The 23,222-nt window shown below is 32.7% G+C and overlaps 3 protein-coding genes across 3 annotated transcripts in view; 1 reads left to right on the top strand and 2 right to left on the bottom strand.

Moving 5' to 3' along the window:
- Positions 1-10,155: 10,155 nt before the first annotated feature.
- On the bottom strand, positions 10,156-11,867 carry LOC134231969 (uncharacterized). The gene is made up of 2 exons (XM_062713919.1): positions 10,661-11,867; positions 10,156-10,379 (listed from the first exon to the last, which is right to left on the bottom strand). The coding sequence occupies exon 1, from the start codon at positions 11,860-11,862 to the stop codon at positions 10,669-10,671; it is 1,194 nt and encodes a 397-aa protein (XP_062569903.1). The 5' UTR covers positions 11,863-11,867; the 3' UTR covers positions 10,156-10,379; positions 10,661-10,668.
- A 1,111-nt stretch (positions 11,868-12,978) lies between these two features.
- On the top strand, positions 12,979-17,805 carry LOC134231952 (acylphosphatase-1-like). Its single transcript, XM_062713907.1, has 4 exons — positions 12,979-13,112; positions 16,021-16,037; positions 16,738-16,847; positions 17,648-17,805. Exons 1-4 carry the CDS (start codon positions 13,058-13,060, stop codon positions 17,760-17,762), a joined length of 297 nt encoding a protein of 98 aa, XP_062569891.1. The 5' UTR covers positions 12,979-13,057; the 3' UTR covers positions 17,763-17,805.
- A 3,329-nt stretch (positions 17,806-21,134) lies between these two features.
- Positions 21,135-23,222, bottom strand: part of LOC134231938 (fibrinogen alpha chain-like) — a 55,819-nt gene continuing 53,731 nt past the window's right edge. The window contains exons 9-12 of the mRNA XM_062713891.1: positions 22,703-22,799; positions 22,364-22,509; positions 21,639-21,705; positions 21,135-21,331 (exon numbers count right to left, since the gene is read on the bottom strand). Of these exons, the coding sequence (XP_062569875.1) occupies positions 21,135-21,331; positions 21,639-21,705; positions 22,364-22,509; positions 22,703-22,799 (507 nt within the window). The remainder of the gene's footprint in view (positions 21,332-21,638; positions 21,706-22,363; positions 22,510-22,702; positions 22,800-23,222) is intronic.

The following is a 23,222-nucleotide window of genomic DNA, read 5'->3' on the forward strand; positions in this document are numbered from 1 at the left end:
CAACTACGTCACATCCGGGGCAATTCAAAATTTGACAAAAGGTCATAGCAAAGGAGACCAATAGCAACAGTAAAAGGAAGTTCATGTCCTGAAAAAGAATTACAGATGTAAAAAATACACGTTGCCTATAAAAGCTTTAAATACTTAAACCATAAACTGACAAATGTCTTAGTTTGTCAGATATTTATAAATTTCCGATTAAATAAATATATAATTGGTCATGCTTTGTAAAATAAAAACTGTTTTTTTATGTCATAGAGAGTATAACAAATCTAATTAAAAAGAAGACTTGCCATTACACATCCAGCCATCCTTTATCTTTTAAATTCATGAACAATTCAACGACCTTTCACGTTCTCCTACTTATATATACACCCAACCTTAGGAATTTTTCTCCCATTAATTCTTGGTGGAGCATATTTTTTGAAGACTTAGTGTGATCGAGAGTTTTATGATAATAACTCCATACTACCAAAATATAAACAATCATATAATAACAAACAGAAATAGAAGCATTGGTTTGACAATGTGCTGATCTTTTTCTATTTGTGTAAGGAGACGACATCATGGATCGTCCGAATTGACTATAATTGACATATTTTTGCTTTCGTGGTCATAATTCATATCCTATGTTTACGTTAAGTTATATAAAAAGTATGCTTTGGTGTTGCCCAACCCCAAAAATGTCGACTTTGGTTTGCCTCCTCTTTTTTCGCGACATAAATGCAAATCAATATTTGTTGCTTGACAACAATAGGACTTATAGTAAAGTAATCACATATCTATTTTTACTATTAATGGGGTATTTGAATATAAATATTATGTTTGTCATTATAGGGTCTGATGATTCAAGGGATTATCAAATTCCTAGCGTAATTTTGCATAAAGACAACATTTCTATCTTCTTCATTTTGTTCCTTCTGTTCTTCTACTTTGTGTTCGTATCTCGGCCGCGACTGACCGAGTCGTTAAAATGGGTAGCAACTGTTCCTTCGCCATGCGCTCGGCACTTTGAAGTGAAAGTTGCAGGTTTTCGGATATAGACCTTAAAAACCGAGACCCCGTGTCAGCGGCAGGCGCTGGCACGATAAAGATCCCTCACTGCTCAATGGCCCTGAGTGCCGAGTCAAGGTCAAAATTTGAAGCCCTTCACCGGCATACGGTGACGTCTCCATATGAGTGAAAAATTCTCAATTCTCAATTTTTTCAACATAGAATTTTTCAATCCAAAAGTAACAGATGTGTTTGTGGAACACCGATGCCCCAGTATGTCAGCTCATGACAAAAAGTTTTCAAATGCAAGTCAAACTTCAAGTTCACGAGTCTAAACTTTTTGGTACCCAAAAGGTCTTGTTAGAAGGAATGCGCTTGTAAAATATTCATGGCACCATCCGCTCGTACTTATGACCACGCTTAAAGTTTTTCCAATGGTAAATCAAACTCCAAGGTCAAATGGTCATCAAAATTGTTCAAACAGTAAGGAAGTACTGCATATTAAAATGGCATAAATGGACATCTGGAAATTCCAGAGGTAGGATAAGGTGCTTGGGAGGTGTACTAGTAAGCATCCATTCACTGTATACCTAGTACCGTGTGTATTGATCAAGTAGAAGGAACTTTTCTTTGTCAAATTATGAAGTATAAAACAGTGGTCTTATTTTGGTTTACTAAATATTAAACTTGGTTGATAAAATTTCTGTAATATAAACTTATCATTAAGTAGCATGCGTCGGTTAAAAAATTGACAGTTTTTAGAGCAAGCTCTTGGGTAGTGAATAAGGGAGATAAAAACACTAAAAAATGGGTGATCGTGGATTACTTCATAAAGAAAGTTGAAAATGGGAAAAATCTTTTTGTCGTACAATTTAGATGTAAGATGACTTTATCGTCTATATGGTGAGTAAAACATCCAAATAAGCAAAGGATGTGACAGCTAGACTCTGTATGACAACTGACTATTACACTTTTCAAGAAACTTTAAAGTTTATAAGATGAGAAGCACAAAATAAAAATTAAAATATATGCAAAATCACATGGAGGATATCAAACAGAAAAAAAAACTGAAAATAAAAAAAAAGTGAATATACCACTTGAGGACTAAAAACTCTTGAAACCTTTTAGACTCTTTAACGTTGCAGCAATGAAGACAAAAATATAATTATGCCTTCCATATGATAATAGTGCAAATTTAAAACCAAGTTTCCTGCAGCTCTGTTATTTTTCAGATTGAATGAAAACCAAGAATGAGTATTGTTGTAAATATGTCATTTATTAATGACACAAATGAAACACATGAAATTTGGGAGATCCTATGACTTTCTACAATTTGTATCTACACCTTGTTATGGATCTCCCAAAACTTAAAATAACATCATGACAATACTCAAAAACACTTAAGAAATAAGGTATCATTTTTAGAGTGTCATTGGGATGTGACATGAAGTCGGTCACGTGATCAAATCCTGAAGGGCGTTATAGTAGATTTGATCACGTACCGACTTCATGTCACATCCCAATGACACTCTAAAAATGATACCTTATTTCTTATATTTATATTTCTTTTTATTTGTGCCTCTATCGAGTTTCCATACTTGCTTGAAGCAAATGACCTAAAAAACAGACCGGACACCGAAAAAATATAGTTCGTTCGATTTTTTAAAGTAAATAATTAAAAACAATATCTAAGACAATATCAAATGCAAATATTTAATTTTTAAGTAACTTTGATGATAATATAGGTGTGAAACAAAAGTCATTTAAATATTTAAGTCAATTCAATCGAATAAACAAGAAGTGCGGCGGAAACTACATCCGGGTTGTGATTCGTTCATCAGTTCAAATTTGGAAGAAAACGTTGGGACTTTACTTGAAGTTAAAAACACAGTTGTTGAACACAGATTTGGATAAAAACTCGGATGATCGGAGGGAATTGACAGAGGATGGATGGATCATGTTGACATTAAGCTCTCGGTCATGATTTTCCACGTTTTGGAAAGGTACGATGGCATGTTCATCATCAGGCCTCGTGGCTGTGGCATTCTCACTGACAGATGTAGGCCTACATGTAGTCGTAGTGGAGGTAGGTTGCTTTCTCTGGTCTTTAGGGTGCGTAAGGGAAGATAGGCATGCACTGACAGAGAGTTTTTGTTCACTTGATAGATTTTTATTGTAGGATTGCAAGGAAGACTCGCAGCGGTGGCCTGACATGAACATAATTTGTCGAGCCTCGAAGCCAGCCTCGCTCATGGCGGTAATGGCAGTTGCACGCAGACAATGGGGTGTGTATACAATGGAGCATTTAGCCGATTTAGAAATGTCCGCCATGAATCCACTGAATGTTCTTTTAGTGAGGGGTTTTGCTGCATACCAGACTTCCATGCTGGAAGCTGATAAGGTAAGAGCCTCTTTCATGCACGAGTTGAAAAGAAATGATGCATTTTTGTCAGTTTTCTCCACCAGCAAACGCAACATTTTCACTGGGCATGTCTCACTTTCAGGTGACGAATACATTCTCTTGTCACTCGGAGCTTCCTCCGATTCTATGCCACCCTGAAAGTTTTTTTGCTGTGTTTCCTGCCTCAGTGTGACGTACTCCAGACCATTCTCGTCAGTGTGGAACTCAAAGGAATCACGGCGTAACTGGTGATGGAACTCCAAGCCCCGTGTCACGAAATGGATGGAAAGGTGATACCATACACACTGTCGAAGGACGAGTGGAGAAAAAGTGGCTGCTCGCAGATATGAGGATATATTATGAAGATCTTGAGAATTTATAACTGCTTTGTGTTTGGTGGGCCTTGAAGCGCCAATTTTGGTCATGGTTTTCAGCATTCCGTCTAACGTGTGATTGGTGGACTTAAACTCCTTATCTCGCACAATGTCTATGGAACGACCTATGTCCTGCAGATGACGGTTTATTGCTGATCTGATATTTTTAAGTGTGTTTTTGTGATAATAACCACTTTGAGCGTCCATCATATATTTTGATTTATTTGATTCTTTTGGTTTTGCCTCACAGAAGAATTTTCTTAATTTGTTGGCAAGTTCATCAGTTTCTACTTTTTCGAAATCCAGTGGGGTACCAAAAACCTCCACATGCCAATCTAAAATCGTGTAAAAAAAATTTTTTAATTGGATTGAAGAGTTTTTATAACTTTAAATGTTTTCATTTTTTCCCTATGGATATTAATTTTCTTTCTCCTTGAATTTCTGTTTTTATTTATAATTTTATAACTTTTTTGCCACCTAGTACATGTATTTTTTTAAAAGTATCTTTTGATTTTAGAATTGTTTTAAAAATTAATTTTAATTTTTTATGGTTTGATAGTTGCAAATTAGCATATTTTTGATCATGTTTATAAGTTCTAATTTACTGCATGAATATAATTTTAATTTTTGGTTAGTTTATTTTTTTATTTGTTTTACCTTGAAACATTTGAATTCCCCATTTTGTGTTTCTTTTAGTAGATTTAGAATGTCTGGCATCCTGAAACTGCTTTAGCTCAATTTCTGACATAGATCTGAATCTTTTTGTCTCTGGTTTGGACGCTGGGGCACAGGCAGGGGTCTCTGGTGGAGGAAGGCCATCCATATCCGATGTTTTTAGCTCATACACCATTTCAGTGTCTTGTTCACTTGCAGGTACCAAAGAGGAAAGATCCAATGAAGCCAAAATATCTTCATCATAAAGTAAATATAGCTCTGCATCCATTTCTTTACTTACTAGGCCTACATCAAAGTCACCATATGCATTTGCCATTGCAGAAGATCCAGTTTAGTTGCAGACGGTATTTATATTAAAACATCAGAATGGTATGTTAAATGTTTTATAACTTTTATTAATTGATGAAATTCTTGTCTCTTTACAAAATAAACTCTATTTAAATCATTTCAGACTTGTTTTCTATATATTCGATCAATGCATACTATCTTTGCAAGATATATAACTGTATTCAGCGGCAGCTCACACATATTGGTCCGACCAAAATAATTCCATCATGATAAGTAGATACAACATTATTGTTCATGATAAGAGTAAAGTTGTGTATGTCATACGTTAAAGAAATCAAAAATAACGTCAAAATATCATTAGAAAGTCACTTTCCCCCCGAAATGCAAATAAAAAATATCAATATTCCTACGCTCGCTCCCTCCTCAGCCTTTTTTTTTTACGTGTTTGATAACAGAGAATATAATTAGGTCATTCTTCGATTCATATCTTTTCACCAATGAATTGATAATACTATATCAACAATTGTATTAAGTACATGTTTATAGTCCGTTAATTATCATACAATTTGTTCTTAAAGAAAAAATTAATCATTCTAGCAGCTGTGTGCGTGTATTATTAAATGACGGAATTTTCAATCCCTGGCCTGCTCTTGTGTACACTTTGTAAACTGTAGGGTATGTGTGGCAAAACGAGAACTGCATGGGTTGGAGATTCGGGTTCGTGTTGAAGTTCAGCATACCATTATATATAGAACTTGAATAATGTAAGTAATTTCTGCGACAAATATATTAGTATATTTCAGTTATTTTCAGTTTAGAATTTTCCGACCCGGTCCTGATTTTCCCAACCCGGCCATTTTAAACACAAGTTGTTGCAGATGCAAATGTTAGAACAAACTATATAAAGTTCAACAGGGATTGTATAATTTTTATTAATCAGAATTCGTATTTATATGATCTAATTAAGAAAAGAAAAGTTTTGTCTGACACCGTAACTTCTCGGCAAAACAAAACGTGTTTCTCCGAGCTCGCTGGATGCGTGTGACAGCTCCATTGCACGTGTGTAGACCAAGGCTACAGGTACATGTAGGCCTATGTGTACTGTTTGTTAGGAGACTGGGTGACCGTAATGCTATGGAATCACGATATTTACAACAGTTCCATAATTAGACAGTGCAGTTTTTTTTTATTAGCGTCATTATAAACACTGTTAAACATATTAAATCTAACAGTCGAATATCTTTGGATATGGGGTAACCCATATCTATTCTTGTTATTTTTATTCTTTGTTTGATGATGTTGCGTAAGCAAGAAATCAGGCGAAAGTAGTGCCATTGACCCAAATACTTCTGAAGCGGTGAATTGTATTCATACGCAAGAACGTTTGATCATGTGACCGACTTCATGTCATGGAAAATTGAATATCATTTCGTTAGTATATGTCATATAAGGAAAGACATTAGCAAATGTAAATATAAATATATATAAAATTTAAGTTGAAAAATAAGGTGGCAACAAACAATAGGCCACGAGACAAAAGAAATTATCAAAATACATCCCAAAGTAAAGTTTAACCTAAGGGACGGTTGTACGGGGTGGTGGAGGGTATGTTTTTCTACAAAAAATGGTGTGTACAAACACTTGCAGCATCCACCAGCGATAACAATCACGTGATATTTCCGACGTTAGCTCACGACTAATCAACGCAAAGCCCCAAAACCTTAGACTATGCATTACATAACGTCCTAGCTCTGAAACCTGATATATACATGAAATATACTACAATCACTACATTCTAACCACAGAAATGGGAAATTACATATGTATGCATAAAACATATTATTATCAATAATATTACATCATCTTATTCACTCACATTCACAGTTGAAGTCTAAGTGGATATTTTTCTTTAATTGTCTGAGATTTGTCAAGTTCATGCTCATTTTTTAAAAATAAATACGAAGTGGAAATTTCAACACCAAGGCACTCCTCAACATGGAACGAAAACCGACCAATCACCATGCTGAGTGTGGTGATAAAAGTAAACATTTGGAAAATGAAGATACAGGAGGCGATCAGACTAAATCTGGTGACCAGTAGGTGTCTGTAGTAACTCCTTTAATAATCTCATGTTTATCATGGACAACGATGATGACAAATGCACCCAGTTTGACAACAAAGGCAAACCTCTCTTACTTTTCGTATCTCTTTGTTATTTTCAATCAGGCCGAAAAACTGAGATTCAGATACAAAAGATATACCCGGTACTCATCCTCAAAAGAAGAAACCATTTGATCCATGGGAAATCAGCACAGAGAGTCAGAGTCACATCCTTACAGGTGCTTATAACAATGACTGTGTCCACATCATAGACCAGGATGGACAGTTCCTCCGTTGCTTAAAATGTGGACTGTGTTTAAACTGGGGATTTGAACAGATACAAATGACAATCTGTTGAAAAAGTCAAGCAAATAGCATAAAATTTATGTTTATCTATGCAGTAAAAATTCACCACTATATTAACACCAGTGTAAATGACAGTAAAAAGTCAAAATGACTTGGTTCTGTATAACCATCATGTTAAAAAAATAAATATTATTCAAATTGGTGTAAGCTTTGGATTACTCTCTATATTTATGAATGACCTATTCATTGATAAATCGGCTACTGCTTATAGTTAAAAAAATTATTTTCATTATTTCTTTTCAAAGAATTTTAAATAAAAAATACCTTTGTTGTAGAACGAGCATGAATATTGAGAATATGAGGGAAAATGTGATAATGTTATAAGTAAGAAGATTAGAAAGACTTGGTAAAATAAGTCAAATAGATTGTAAGCACAGCGTAAACACAAACAGAATTCATCATTTATTAACAAAAAAATCGTGGTCTTGTAGTGGGATACAATTTGTTAGCACAGATTCTGCATATTTTAGATAGAAAACTTAAATTCCATCCTATAATAAATAACATAACTTCTGTCTTCATAACGTTCAGCCAATATGAATAAATTTAATGATCATATTTGTATAAATAAACCAATTTTTGTCTGTTACATAATAAACGTTGTTGACTTGCTGTCTTTACACGCAATGATTTGTAATGTTTGACAGTTTAAGGTGATGGGAAGATTAATTACTGTATAGAATAGGGGTCAGGGGACGCTAAATTCAGGCGTTTAATGTTCTCTTTTTAAGACAAAAAATACAGAAATATAATACAAGTAATATTTCAAACCATAAATATTTATTATAATTAATTTATATATGCTTTTTATCGCAAGAATATCTTTCACAGCGACCGAAATTATATATCTTAATATTAATAAGTTCAAGGGATGACATAAAACATTTTTTTTTTTTTACAATTTACTTATTTTTAAAAAGTGATTATTTTTTTCAATGCAGTAAATTTAATATCAAAAATATTTTAATAAAACAAGAAATAAAAGATGAATTAAAAAAAACGAATATAAAAAGTATATTAAAGATAAATAATTTGGTCATTGATTAATAAATAGTTGTAAATGGAAGGAAATTAAAATAAATAACTAAATTCGCATTAGTTAATTACATGTATATTAAAAAAAAGATTCGAGCCTCTGTTTCTGGTTAAGTTTTTTATGTCCTATTTTTCCTATATCAAACTTCTAAAGTTAGCTCAAGTTAGTTTGAAAGTAAACATTTAGATAGATATCACAAGATTTTGAATATACACAATATATTGAACATACATCTCAAGATTTTGAAAATACATCACAAGATTTAGAACATACATCGCAAGATTATCGAATAAAGCAACGTTTCACACGCCAAACTGCTCTCTTTGGGGAAAATGCAAAATTAATGTTTATAATTAACGAGGAATTTATCAGGAAATCCTACTAGAAGTCCTTCGAAACACTTTTCGAAAATCCTGGCAAACTTTTTTCAATACCAACTTCTTTCAGTAACAATTTATTTTTACATCCATTACTACATTTCCCTAATATCGACTTCCTGTAGTATCAAGTGGGGGCCAGCCAGCCTTTCAATGAGCATTTTAATAGTAAAATTAATGTTGGGAAAAAAGTGAGGGGGCCAGCCCCCCCCCCCCACCCCAACTGGCCCCCTGTTGCTACATGCCTGTTATAGGTTAGTCGTGCAAGTAAAACTAACTCGTACTTTACTTTTTCTTGTAATTTTCTTTAAAATGGATACATGTATATAGGATGTTGGTTTATCATGTTTTTCATTAAAAAAAATCTAATCGGAATCACATCTCGGAATACTTGTCACATTCTGAATTTCTTTTTTCTTTTCATCGTTTGATTGACACGTCTAACAAATAATGTAAAAAATTTCATTAAAAAAATCTATGACACTTTGTATCATCAAAAATTTTCCATTGCCTCAGTTCATTTTTCATCGTTGAGGATTTACTAATTGCCATTTTGCCAGTTAGAAGTATCAAAACAAAGACTTAATGAACGTTGGATAGTTTGTTTTCGAAGTGAAATAGTATAATATATTTTTCTAAAACCAACACGAAGTGATTGATTTTTTTTTAGATTATGTACATTTGTATTGGTACAATCATTTTTTCCCTTTTCAACAAAAGTCAAATGGAGATACTATGCCATGAAGAAACTTGAATTAATAAAATAAAATGTTCAAAGAGTACATCCATCATGGCCATTTATTATGTAATTTTTTTTGTAAATGAAAATCTACTTGGAGGGGCACGCCAATCCCAATTGAAAATGAAATTGCTTTCTAGTAATTTTCACAATGCTTTTTAAAATCTATATATGTAATTATGTATCTCTATTCGCTCAATCGTGTTCAGAAACTCAATTTACTTATTTTTTTTTAGCCTTGGCTCCTAAGGTCACCTGCACATACTTGGTGTCATTCTTTGACAGATTAACATCAGCAATTAATCAGGTTCACGGATTGACCTCCGTTGTAATAATTATTTATATGCGGTTTTATTTCCTATAACGGTAAATACTTGTTCCGATAATAAATTTCTTGACAGATTTGACTGTTCGACAGATGCATGTGCAAAGGTGTTTGCATTACATAACTGGCCTGCATATATAGAACTATTCGTCGAGACCTTTCAGTATATGACACATATAGCACTTACATAATCTTTTTATGATTATTGTAACCATCTAAGTTTATTTTTGATATATTATGAAACATAGTAAAGTCACAATACTGGAGAGAAAAATCAAGCATATGTAATATACTTGTGCATTTCTTTAAACTGAAGTTATTTAATTTTTAATGTATCACAAGGTTTCTTAGAATAACCATTGTCCTTTATTTTTTGCCACATCATGTAATGTAATAAGCAGAGCCACGCTTTAGCATTATTACTGTACAGAAAAGGGTAATAACTATTTTCTGGTGAATATCGATTCATAAATCGCACTCTGGTACATCAAACTCTGTAACTGGTTTTAGTTTAACAAGCTTTCAAAAATATTCATTTTTAAAAATGTTTCAAATAATTTATTAAATAAATAAAACAGAATATACATAACATCAAAAAGGGGTTTCGAATAATAAAAAGAAGCCATCTTTTGTATTCTCGTCCAGAGTTCTCGCAGAAGTCTCGGCTGTTTGGAGATTTCTTGTGGACAGCTTCACTTTGCTTACCTGTATAGAGTAAATGTATAGTGTAACGTCTATCAATAAAAGAAAAAAAATATAGTCATAGAGAAAAATGTACCATGATCTTGAATTAGCCTGAAAGAAAAATAACTACTTGGAAAGAAAAGTAACTACTTGGTCATTTAAAATAGAATAACCGTATATACGCGCCTATAAGTCGTTTTTAGTCAATATTTGGTCCAAAACGCTATGTCCGACTTATAGGCGAGTCATAAAAAAAGATTTTTTTTTGTCGAAAATACAAGCTTTAAACGATTTCCACTTACCAAATAATTTAATATCCAGAGCCGATACGTCTGATAGGTCTCATTGGCATATTCTTAGGATAATTAGAAATTCTACGATAAGGTCTTTGTAAGAATGAGACCGGACTTCGGATTCCATAACTAATGTGTGGTCTTTTGATGGGTAAAATGCTGGGTCGCCTATTCTTGAATATTGGACCCCCCTTTCTATAACGGAGTGGATACGATTTGCCGAATTTTGGTCCATGTCCAAGAGATCTTCTTTTACCGAATCCCTTTCCAATACCACCTCCGATTCCTAAACCACCTCCAATGTGTTTTCTGCCGCCGCCGAATCTTAATCCACCTCTGATACCCTTTCCTCCTCCAATACCAATACCACTACCAATGCCTTTTCCAAATCCTATTCCCCGTCCTCCAGATCCCCACTTTTTGCCACCTCCAATTCCTTTTCCAAATCCACCACCAAGTCCAAAGTCTCTGTCTTTACCCAAAGCAGGACCTAAGGATCCGCCAATATTTCCTCCACCGATTCCTACATCAAATCCGTTATCCCGTCCGAAACCAGCACCACCAACAAAAGAGCCACCGTCGATGCCTCTGCCTAAACCGATTCCTCCGTCAATTCCTCCTATGTCACCACCTCTTCCGCCATCGAATCCCCCAATTATACCGTCTTTTCCTCCAAACGATGGTCTACCTATAATTCCTCCCTTTCCGCCAAGACCCGGAGCTCCTCCTCCAATAAAGGATCCATCCACACCAGAGTTCACATCGAAACCAGCATCGAAACCACCGCCAATGTCACCTCCAAGACCGGAATCCAGACCGCCACCGACTCCGATATTGGAGTCCAAACTCAGTCCTCTTGTGGCTAACGCAACACCGCCCAAGTCGTTCTGGAATCCATTGTCGAATCCAGTATCAACCAGTCCGACGTCTGTATTGAATCCAGAGTTTAAGTCGTTCACAACGCCTCCGTCAAATCCAAACTCCAATCTTGGCTCAACAAAACTGTTGAGATCGTTCCCGAACCCGACATTTGCGTTCTGTTCGAACCCGACAGGGTTGATGGAACCTCTTCCAGCGCCCCCTACATCCAGGCGCCCACCGTTCCTTCTGTAGGCATCACACCCGAGGGGTCCCGGGTCTCCGGGCTCACACGGTAGGATGTGAAGTCCATAGCAGAAGGAAGCGCTCAGGAGAACCAGAAAAGCCTGCATCCTGGAATGAGATTAAAAATCAACTCTGAAAAAAATTGGAAAATACGACCATTCAAGATTTTTTTTTTTTGGCTAAAAGCAGAATGATGTCGTTGTTAATTTCAAACGAAAAAAAAAATTCTGTGTGCTTGTTAATTCCCCCGATAATTAAGATAAATACACAATTACTATCCTTGAAGTTACGATTTGTACAAAAAATGATGTTGTTGTTAATTAATATTTTTTGCACAATTAATTAACGAGTCCTTAGATCTGATAGAACAGATGATATATGTTCCCCTATCTTACCTTGTCCGTTTAACTTACTCCGGTCTGGGGACTGAGATTGGGAAACTTCTTTTATATACTTGTCAGGTGCAAATTGTCCGGAAATTGTTGCGCCGATCAATCCTTCCGTTAATTCTGATTCATCACAGCAGTAACCATATTGTTATAAACGCTGATAACTCATATAACTATTATGTATTTAACCAAATGCTATATTTCTAGGTAGATGTGGACATTAATTATGCCAAGATGGACAATTAATTGGATATAATCCCTAGGAAGTATTGACATTATTATGGGGGTTTGCGGTAGTTTAACGACTCACTGTGACATAATAAACGCATATAGCTCTGTGTGTTTTATACGCTGCATCTGTCATTAGTATATAGAGATTAAAAACGGACAGGACTTTTAAAATAGTTGTAACCCCCCCCCCCCCCCCCCCCAAAAAAAAAGGAATACAAACTGAATATTGAATCTTGCAAAATGTTGAATACTTCCCCTCCGCCCTATCTTTAGTTCTTATTTAAAATTGTGTAATACAATGCTGTTTTCACAATTTGGTTTTTTTTTTTTATTTATATGTTAATGTAAATTATATCAATTATTGACTTTCTGTTTTATTTTTTATCGTTTTCAAATAAAAAGCTCACTTTTAATGATAATTATTTCTACAAAAAGAAATGTTTTTATTGAAATAATAAAATGGTAAAATTATTGTTTTCTGAAGATTTAATATTAAGGTGAAAAATTGACTAAGTAAGGTGTAACAAACTATTGAAGAGCTATACCCATGATACCGGGTATTTAGATGTTGCATCGAGTCGAGTCTCTAACTAGTGACCTTTTTAAACTTCCAGTACTGAGATTGTTGTCAACAAACAAGTCGCATTGACATTCACTTCTTTCTGTACCTTTGCATGCCGGAATGGCAGGGGCAAAGCTTGTTTCAGTTGAATACGAAATATTTGGCAAAGTTCAAGGTAAGACTTTATGTTAATAGTCGGAAAACAATTGTGTTTAATGTTTTTCCAGTTCAGTCCGAATTATCTCCTTACAGGGCCCATCGTTTTCTGAATTTTGCTGCATGCAAAATAAAACATTACAGAAGCAAGGCTAATACAAGTACACATAAATTAACCAAATCAGTGATTACAAGGTTGTAAGAGTTGCTTCAAGGAAGAAAAATAAAAACTGTGTGTAGCCACCGGGGGGTGGGGGTTGGTGGGGAGCGGAACATCTGACAACTTTAAGACTTGTCATACCCTTGAAATTGAATAAGGGATTTTCTAAATGAAATGTCTAGATACATACAGGTCCAATTGACAATAATTGATGTCAGACTATATACAATTGTACAAGTATAATGCTGTAGTATGGAAGTGATTTAACAAGCATTGAAAATCAATAATTACATATACATATACATTATGTATAATAAATGGCTGGACAGGGAATCAAATGAAAGCCCCCGCATTACTAGTCAGGTCCTCTTACATTTTGTTCAGTCTTAAATTATATCACTGAATATCACAGAACTTATCAATGAAAAACTAATTATTAAAGAATATAGTCATATAACCAGTTTTACCACAATTTACAGTTTTTGCAGGTCTTTTTCAAAAGGATTTTAAAAAAATTCTTCTATAAAAAATTAATGACTTTCAATAACAAAAAGGGTCATATTTAATGAGGAATTTTCTACAATCAGCAGGCAATCAACTGAATCAAGGAACAGTTGCTGCACAGCTCTGAATTCCACTGTGGAATATGGAGACCAGTCATTTCATGAAATTGTATAAACCAAGGTCCCTTCACTGAAATGTTTTATATGTTTATGCCCATTTTATAGTTTCTATATGAATAAATTTGTATGATGGATCAAAGTAGTAAAATTTAGTGAAAAGTAAGAGGAGTTCACAAGGACATTATTCAAGTTCAATTTTAAAGTTTGCAGTAAATGATTGTTTACAATGTTTGACATTTAAGTAAATATTTCCTTTGTTTCATTGTAATTTAAAAATATTTAACATCACTCATGATCATAATATAGATCAAGTGAATTCTGAACTTATATTTGTACTTTGTTTTCTTGAATGCTGCTTTATCAATTACTATGATCTCAAAATAGTTTTGAAGTCCCAGCTATACTTTTTCCTTAAATCTCAGTATCTTGATTAATCAGGTATCTTGAAGATTTTTCCATCAAGTATAAAAAAGGTATATTTACATCCGCTGATTATTTTCTCCTTTATTTCTTAAGAAAACCCATTGCGGTTATCACTGCATGAACTACAGTCGGCATGTCGCCAGTACAGATTTCTTGATCAGTGGCTGTTCCATCAATGAAACGTATAAAGACGTTCGCTTCATTAATACAATAATTAATCTTTTTAATCCTACTTTAAATGATTATTTAAACAGATATAAATATAAACAATAAAATGTCTTTCTTTGTTTGTTATTACTGGAATGAACGGGCGCAGCTATTGCAGAAAAAATTAACATAACCCGCTTAAGCGGGTTATGTATCTTTTCTGCAACAGCTGCTTCCGTTCATTCCAGTAACAACAAACAAAGAAAGCATTTTATTGTTTAATTGATCACAGGGGCATCTTCTACGCTCTTTTCTCTACTCCCATTTAAAAATACACCTTGTATTTTTTATTTCTAAAATGTATTCACCTTGTGTATTGGATAAGATGCCCTGTGGTTTGATCTGACTTATTAACAATATTTCAGTGCCTTTTGGCTATCCTCATTGTCTTGTCTTCTTATTCATGCACATGTACATGTTAATTTATGTACATGATATTTATTTAATATATTAATGAAGTGCACTATATATTATGATTGTGCAAATAAGTTGAAGAGGAATATTGCACAAATTTTGAGTGCACGAATAATGCACGTTCACCAAAAAACTGCAATAATATTTTTTGTCATACATGAATTTAAAAAAAAAAGTTTTATGTTGCACTAACCTGAAAAAATGGAAATGCAGTTCATAGACATTTGCAACATGCATTTCTTACAATGTAGCTTTTATGTAGCATTAATTATCATTAAAATTAAGAATTATTAAAAAAAAAATATTAAATAAAGATAGAGGACTCTTCTTGCTTAGATAATTTTGAAATGTTCATTAATACATATTTTAATTTTACTAATAGGAAATGCTTCTTTAATAAGAACAGGTGTTAATTACAAAACTATAATGATTGAATAATCCATACATGCATAATGCCGTTTTAGTACATATTCATCAGTCTGATTACAATTAATTGTCTTTGCATGTTTCTAATGAAGGCATATTTTGGGAAACTTTCTCATTAATTCACGGTCAGCCTAATTTGTTTTCCTTTATTAATATGCATGTTGGCCACTAGTGATCATAACCCTGACCCTCATAACCAGGATAAATGGTTATTTTATTTTATCCTTGGCTTTAAATTCATTGATCTCCGCCAAAATAACTGTCTTTTCATTACTTTGTTTCTTTTTGAGTTTTCTAGCTTTTCATCAGCTGATCACTGTAAGAAATGTTTTCTAAATGTTATCAAGTTTCATTTGTTATACACTGAACCTGTACATTTCAGTAGAAAATTTGATTAGACATCTTTAATTTAAGGAAAAAAAAAAATCACATTTTTTTCAATTCAGAAAAAAATCTTGTTCATTAATTAAAAGGAGTGCAATTATACTTCTTCATGTAGCATAAACAGTTACAAGAGTCTTAGATATGTCAAAATATAAATCTATTTAAATAAAAACCCACACAGTTATTAAGCAACAGCAAGATACTTTATTTCAGAAATAAATTCTAGGCTTCTGTAAAATATTTGATGAATCTATAACAACTTTGAAAGAATTGAATATTTTTATTTTCAGGTGTATTCTTTAGAAAGGTAAGATATGAAAATTTTTATATTTTCATCTTTATTCCTTAATGAAAGTAGTTTGCCTTTTCCCCAATTAAAAATAAAAAAAAAAAAACTATCGAGCTTTAGAAGATTTATAAAATCAGTAAGGCTAATCTTATAGTTAATATTTTCCAACTTTTAAATTGGTTAATATGTAAAACATCAAAAGAAGTTTTCGTACATTGCACTTGCATGCCATGGTTACCGTAAAAAGACACGGGACAAAATTGTGATTTGCTGAAAATCAAAAGTATAAAAGATTAAAACACACGATATTAAAAGATAGATTTGTGGCAAGCAAAGTTTTTACTAATAACGATTTTATAACATCCAACTGAAAGGCTCTAGCAATGCTTAATATTTTATCCAATATTAAAAAAAATCAACTTCAAATTCAATTTGTGCCATGGGAACCTTTAAATTTGTTTAATAGCCATGTTTATCCATGCACTACCAGAAAAATATATATCAATTTTTGTCTGCAAAAAATTAATCTTTATAAAAAGTATAAAAGAAGGAGATATTTTATAGATCAATAAGCATTTCACTTTAACTCTACATTAAGTGTCAATAAAATAATTTTATGTTCTTTCTGTATATTTGAGAAACATTTGAATTTGATGGTGCAAAAAAAAAATAATCAGATGTCTGCATTTAATATATGCCTTTATCCCCAATTAATCAGCACACCCAGAAGACGGCCAAGTCCCTAGGGTTAGTTGGCTGGGTCAGGAACACGAGCCACAAAACGGTAGAGGGTGAAGTCCAGGGGGCCGAGGACAAAGTCAAACAGATGTAAGTTATAATGATCATGGTACTTAATTTAGTTGTAATAATGATACATTTTATTTAAATCTAAGAAAAGTATATTCATTAATGTTTTACATTAAGTGGTACATAAATGAAATCATCATGCCCTTTTGAAAAAAAAAGACTTGCAAATGAAAACCTGCAAATGTATTTACTCTAGATATAAGGCTTTATATTATACTTTCATGTAAATTACTTGAATCTGATTCATCGAGAAACATTTGATAAAAAACACTACTACCCGATGAATAATGAAGCCACGCCCTCCTGCGTAGAAACAGTCAACAATGCTTGACGACGGGTGGTATTACAAAAATAGTGACTGCGCGGAATTTATGCGCGCACGGTTCACTGTAATATGTATTTGTATAAAACATTCAGTATAATATAATAAATATTGCATGTAGTTGAGTATAACATTGAAAATTTTCACCCCTCGAAAACCATTGTCAACCTAGGCAAAAAATTTTCAATATTACACTCAACTACATGCAATATTTATATAATATACCCCCCCCCCCCCCAAATAATAATAGTAATAAAAAAACATGAACATCATTAAAGTTCCTTATCAGACACGCTTCCTTCTAATATTGTTTAAGTTTGTTTATTTCTTTATTTAGTTCAAGATAAATATTTGTGACAACTACATGTACATTTACTAAGTCAGTTTCTACTTTTTGATGGAGTGATAAGAATGACACGGTTGACCGTTATCATCCACTGCTTAATATTAAATTCAAATTATAAATTAATTTATTATCAAATTTTGATTTGTTTTCTAGGAAAATCTGGTTACAAACAAAAGGAAGCCCAAGTTCCAGAATTGACCGTGCTGTGTTCAAAAATGAAAAGACAATTCCATCAGTGAAATATCAGGATTTTTCAGTCAGACACTAGCAATGTTTTTAGCACAGGAGGTCGCATGGTTATCAATTTCTCTAAATTTTTAGTAAATAGAAAATTTATGTCAAACCTTTTATAACAATACGTGTATTTTTAAAGGCATGACATATTTTTTTTTTATTTTGGTAAATTGATACGGTTGCGATCTCCTGTGTTTTTTGGTAAACATTGTATTTCACAAATAGAAATGCTTTTAAATTATGAATTTTGATATATTTTATAATTGGTTGATGGTGTTGATAGATGGCCAGTTGTGAATTTATTTAATTTTCAAATTTGAATTATTATTTTTATTTGTTTTAATCTTATCAAGTGTTGAAGATTTATCCGAGATTCCTCTGACTCTAACCCCTGCTTTTACATTGTGACTTGTGCAGGGGTAAGAGTCAGAGGAATCTCGGATTAGTTGAAGATATAAAGAGAAGGAATTGCATCTTAATTAATTCAAAGACAAAAATACAGAGGAAAAATTGTGTAGACATCTCTGTACATCAAATGAGTGTGCCTCTGTAATAGATATCTATAAACATTAAATTTATATATTTAAATCAATATAGAATGGACTATTTCTGAAGATTGAAATTTATTTATATTTCATGTTCGAAAAGATATTTAGTACTTGTATACTATTGTTGTATATGAGGGAAAAAGAAGGATATGGAGATAACGAACAAAATTCAATATCAAAGTCCATAAAACAATACAAAATAGAAGTAGAGCAAACACGGACCTCCAGAGGTGTGGGATCAGGTGCCATGGAGGAGTGAGGATCCCCTGCTGACCGGTCACACCCGCTGTGTGCTCCTTGTCATGATCGAGAAATAACGAAAAATCCGTCGTCAATTCACTGTGTAAAAAAGCCGTGCACTATTTTGGCATAGTATGTTTACGCTATATAAATCTTTAGACCACTATGCGAGAATAGTAGTGTATGGGTTATATAGAGACAAACTGACAGGAAGCTGAATAATTCAGTGTATAAATAATGGACTAACAAATAGTATGAAAAACGCCAGTCAGCATTTGACTCAATGATAGATTGTATTTGCTGACAAGGTCATTGTATCGACCATAGAACTTACGAAATGATGACTTTAAACGTGACTGTTGATATTCTTGTTTCATCAACTTGCTTGTCAATAATTTACCTCGTTTAAGAAATTGTTCATACGTAGAACATGCTCTTGTATATCGAATCAACTGAGATATATATACTCTGTATGCAGGTGATGAATGTATATTGCTGCATAAGTAAGAGAAGTTAACGATAGAAAAGTTTAAGTCATCACGTTTATCATAAAGCTTAGTTGTTAGATAACCATTAACGTCTTTTTCAAGTAAAATATCCAAGTATGAAACAGATGTGTCAGACTCTGTGGTATCTTTTATCTCAAGCTCACCAGGATATATCGTATCAACGTAGGAATGGAAATTACCATTGTTAATTGACAATACGTCCTCGATATTTCTAAATGTCGAGTTGAAGGCCACACCAAGTGTTTTCTAAGATTTTGCACAAATTCTGCTTCATATGAATATAAAAGTAGACCTGCTTATAACGGAGCGCAATTGGTACCCATGGGAATTCCAATAGATTGTTTGAATACCTGGTCTCCAAAAACCATAGAGATATTGTCAATCAGACACTCAAGCATCTTTTTTAAGTCAACTTCAGAGTACTTGTGTGTGCTATCATGCAGAATGTGTTTTAACAAAATAATTTTGCAAATGACCAATGACCAGATACATGTAAGTAAATTAACGAAACACTTCAGCCCAAAGGCTTCTTTATACGAAGAAAGGTTAAATTCTTTTCAGATATTCAGATTTCCTGAGCTAAAGGCTCAAATGAGCAAATATGATTTAAAAATCTTTTTTCTGTTGTTGCCGTTTCTGTTGTAAATTTTTCATATATATTATGTTAGTCTGCAGAATTGGCAATTTCATCCAAACTTTTTTTCACAAAACGGTTTTTGGTTCAGAGGATTCAACTGTATTAAAATTAACGACCAGGTCTGATATACATGGAGATAATTCAAAAATTAGTTTGTTTTCTGGAATTCAATAAAACGAATTGTTGAATTTATTGTTAAAAAAAAAAATAAATAAAAAAGATAATTCGCTATAACAAATTAAATTCATATTAAGCAATGTAAAAATTCTTTATATCGAATTAAAATGTCACACGTTGAACAAAATTTAAAAGAAATCGTTTCAACAAAGTACATGTAAATTCGTTATTAAAATTTGTTGCATCAATTTTATAACGAATTAAATCAATTATAATAAATCATTTTAAATTGTTACAATGAATTCAAAAGTTCGTTTTAACACACAAATTTTATAAGTTATAGATAATATCTAAAGAAATCCAAAATTTGTTATAACGATTTCAAAACGAAGTCTTAAATCTATCATAAAGAATGGTTTGTTCGGCAAATCGTTTTGTAGGAATTTTTGATATTGAGCTATTGTCTTTAAATATCTCAATTACTTAATAATAACAAATTTGATTCGTTATAACGACTTCAAAAAAAGAAATTTTAATTTAAAAAACACCACTAACAACAAAGACACATTAAGAGCGATGACAGATCCCCAAGTCTTGATTCAATAAAACATAAAACTACGACTTGGGCAATTTTTCAAATGTACAGATGGACGGCCTAATGTATAACTATTGTAATATACGGCCATAAATTACTACATTTTTACGAGAAATATCCCGGCTTTTAGAAACGTATATGTATATATTTTAACTTCATTAAATACTCATAAAAGTAATCCATGCGTGTTTAATACATGTATCATTGCTCCGTAAAGTTCACAATATTTTTATACAATATTCTATTCTTAATCAGCTTTGCAGTTAGTCATTCGAAATATCTACATTTACGATCATGCAGAACAACTGTTTTTAAGAGGACAAAAAATCTTGTGAAGCACAACATGAGTTGTGAGTTAATATATAAAAACTACACTGAATGCTAAAAGAACTTTTGATTTACATGATTGTGTATTGCATGGATTTTAAGTCATAAATTTTTAAAGAGACATACGTAAGATAGGTTCTTAATTTATGTGTATTCTTTTAACTGTTATGTATTGATTTTCACTTTTTCTTTTCTTTTCCCTTTTATAGCGTTCTTTTTTCCTGTAATTGTAGATTACTGACATTATTGATAAATTGAGTTATGAAGACTTGAATTAAAAAAAATCCAACATAAAAGACACACAAAATGCCACACAAATTCTTATTAATGAAAACAGACTTTTTTTTCATACTTTATACAGTTTAATATCATTCATAGAATATTTTGTTTATCTATTATGCTTTTTTGGGGCGTATCATCATTTTTGCAGACTTCAGGGACCTCCATACCAACTCAGTTCTGTGGCATCTTGCTTGGAGTCTTTTCTGTATACTCCATTTAGATTGCAATTCAAACAATCAGCGAACCAGCCCGCTGTTTTGAAGGTCTGAGCACATGGCCTTCTTAATCTGTCATTGTCTTTGTCCCTAGTGCTGAACTTCATACTGCTGTGTTGACTAAAGCTATCACCTGAAAAGTACAGAAGGCTTATACTAGTTAAATATTATTTTCTCTCACTTTTCACTCTTTCGTACGTCATTTACTCAACAGAAATACATTGTACATGTATCTCAGATTAAAGAGTTCATGCAAATATAAACCGATACTTTTCACGCGCGGCTATTTCATGAGGAAAGATGCGCGTTACAAAAGAAAAGTATTGTACCATATCCCCTTGAACTTTCAAAACTGAACTACTAATACTTACAGTCCTATTTCGGCTTTTCATTTATTTCATTCAAACATGCATACATGTACAGAAAGTGCAAGACTGTACATGTATACGATTTAGCTGAACCATAAATCCCCCTTAGTTTTATACGAGTATGAGCGATTGCAATACTCTTAAAAAAAAAAATAGTCAACCAAGAAAGCATGATATACAATTTCTCTGCAATATTTTTCTATCATTAATCTTCGTTGAAAGATTTTAACATGTATTGTTTATTTATATACTGTGGTTTCATCAATATTCGTTATGCACCAATTTTCATGGATTTCGTTGTTGAGCAGATCCACGAATTCAAATGTTCATCGAAATACGAAATATGACATTCATTTGTATTGGCAATGCTTTTGTCCACGAGATTACGTATCCTCGAAAACGTCTGTTTTACAAAATCCACGAAAATTGATGTCAACGAAAATTGATGAAACCACAGTATTTGTGTAAATTATCCATATCAAAGGGTTACATACGTACATTGAAACAGTTCTTAAAAAGAGCTTTCATAGGGATGTCTTTAAAGCTGGATATTAGTAGCTTTAGATAATTATAGTGTTTATCGATTGATCAAGAGCAATCGGTTTTTATATGAAATGCAGGCGAAAATGATCAATGGATGTATATATTTTCTCATTTTAACGTTAAAAAGGGCTGCCTGACTGCAGTAGTACATCCATACAAATGTAGGAAAATTTCATAAGGAAATTTACTTACCAGAATTTATTTCAGAGGAATCTAAGAGAAATCGTCTTATGTAAAATTGATCTTACCTAGACCTTTGGTTCCAGTTTATACTTTTCGGCCTCGCTTCCGATGTAGAATGTAGAGTAGGTTGCATGTGCTTTTTCTTTGGAGAACTTTTCCAGATCTATCCTTAGTTCTTGCTTTCTGACTTTTGTCAAAGCGTGAATAGCATCATTTCCTATGTACATACAATGTATAAAACTTCTGTTTTTTTATACCAGTTTGATGGGAAATAAATATTATATATATATATATATATATATATATATATATATATATATATATATATATATATATATATATATATATATATATATATATATATTATTTTTTAAATTATTTTTTTGTAATACCGGGTATGCCGCTCTCACCCAGCCAGTATTCATCCTTGGCGTCACCAAATCCGTTTTTGTACTCGGCCCAGTTCCTGTAGAAATTGGTTGAGCCATCTTGTCGTCTTTGTATCACCTGAAATCATTTCTGGGTGTAAAATACGCTTAATATGAGTAGATTAAAAACAACATATCTGTATGTAACTTGTACAGCTTCTGAGTTTCTCCTCGAATAACTAAGTAAAGAAATGATAGTACGGACTCTTGCAAGTATTGCAGTGAAAGATAAGAGAAAGTGAGAGGATGTATTATTATATATTAAGTAATATATTATTTAAGGAATGAAGCTTATGTTATACGATATAACACAACTTGGGGCAGTTTACGCTTTATAAACCGCGAACCGTTGAAATAAGCTTCATACCTTGTAATTTAATTTCAATGTAGACAATGAGACAAATTTCCCATTTTTTCCTTCGGAAAAAGCCTTCAAACATCGCATATTTTAAAAGTTAACGTCAAGCGGAGTAATACGTCTTTGACGTAACTCATTGTGACG

This window comes from Saccostrea cucullata, unplaced genomic scaffold (genome assembly GCF_032062105.1).
Source record: "Saccostrea cucullata isolate Sc308-1 unplaced genomic scaffold, CSIRO_AGI_Scuc_v1 ctg323, whole genome shotgun sequence".
Lineage (NCBI taxonomy): Eukaryota > Metazoa > Mollusca > Bivalvia > Ostreida > Ostreidae > Saccostrea > Saccostrea cuccullata.

Bases quoted from the DNA above. Each gene is read 5' to 3' on its own strand.
- LOC134231969 (XM_062713919.1), bottom strand. From the start codon at position 11,862: ATGCAGGCTTTTCTGGTTCTCCTGAGCGCTTCCTTCTGCTATGGACTT.
- LOC134231952 (XM_062713907.1), top strand. From the start codon at position 13,058: ATGGCAGGGGCAAAGCTTGTTTCAGTTGAATACGAAATATTTGGCAAA. The intron at 16,848-17,647 runs GTAAGTTATAAT...TTTGTTTTCTAG, and splicing joins GAGGACAAAGTCAAACAGAT to GAAAATCTGGTTACAAACAA.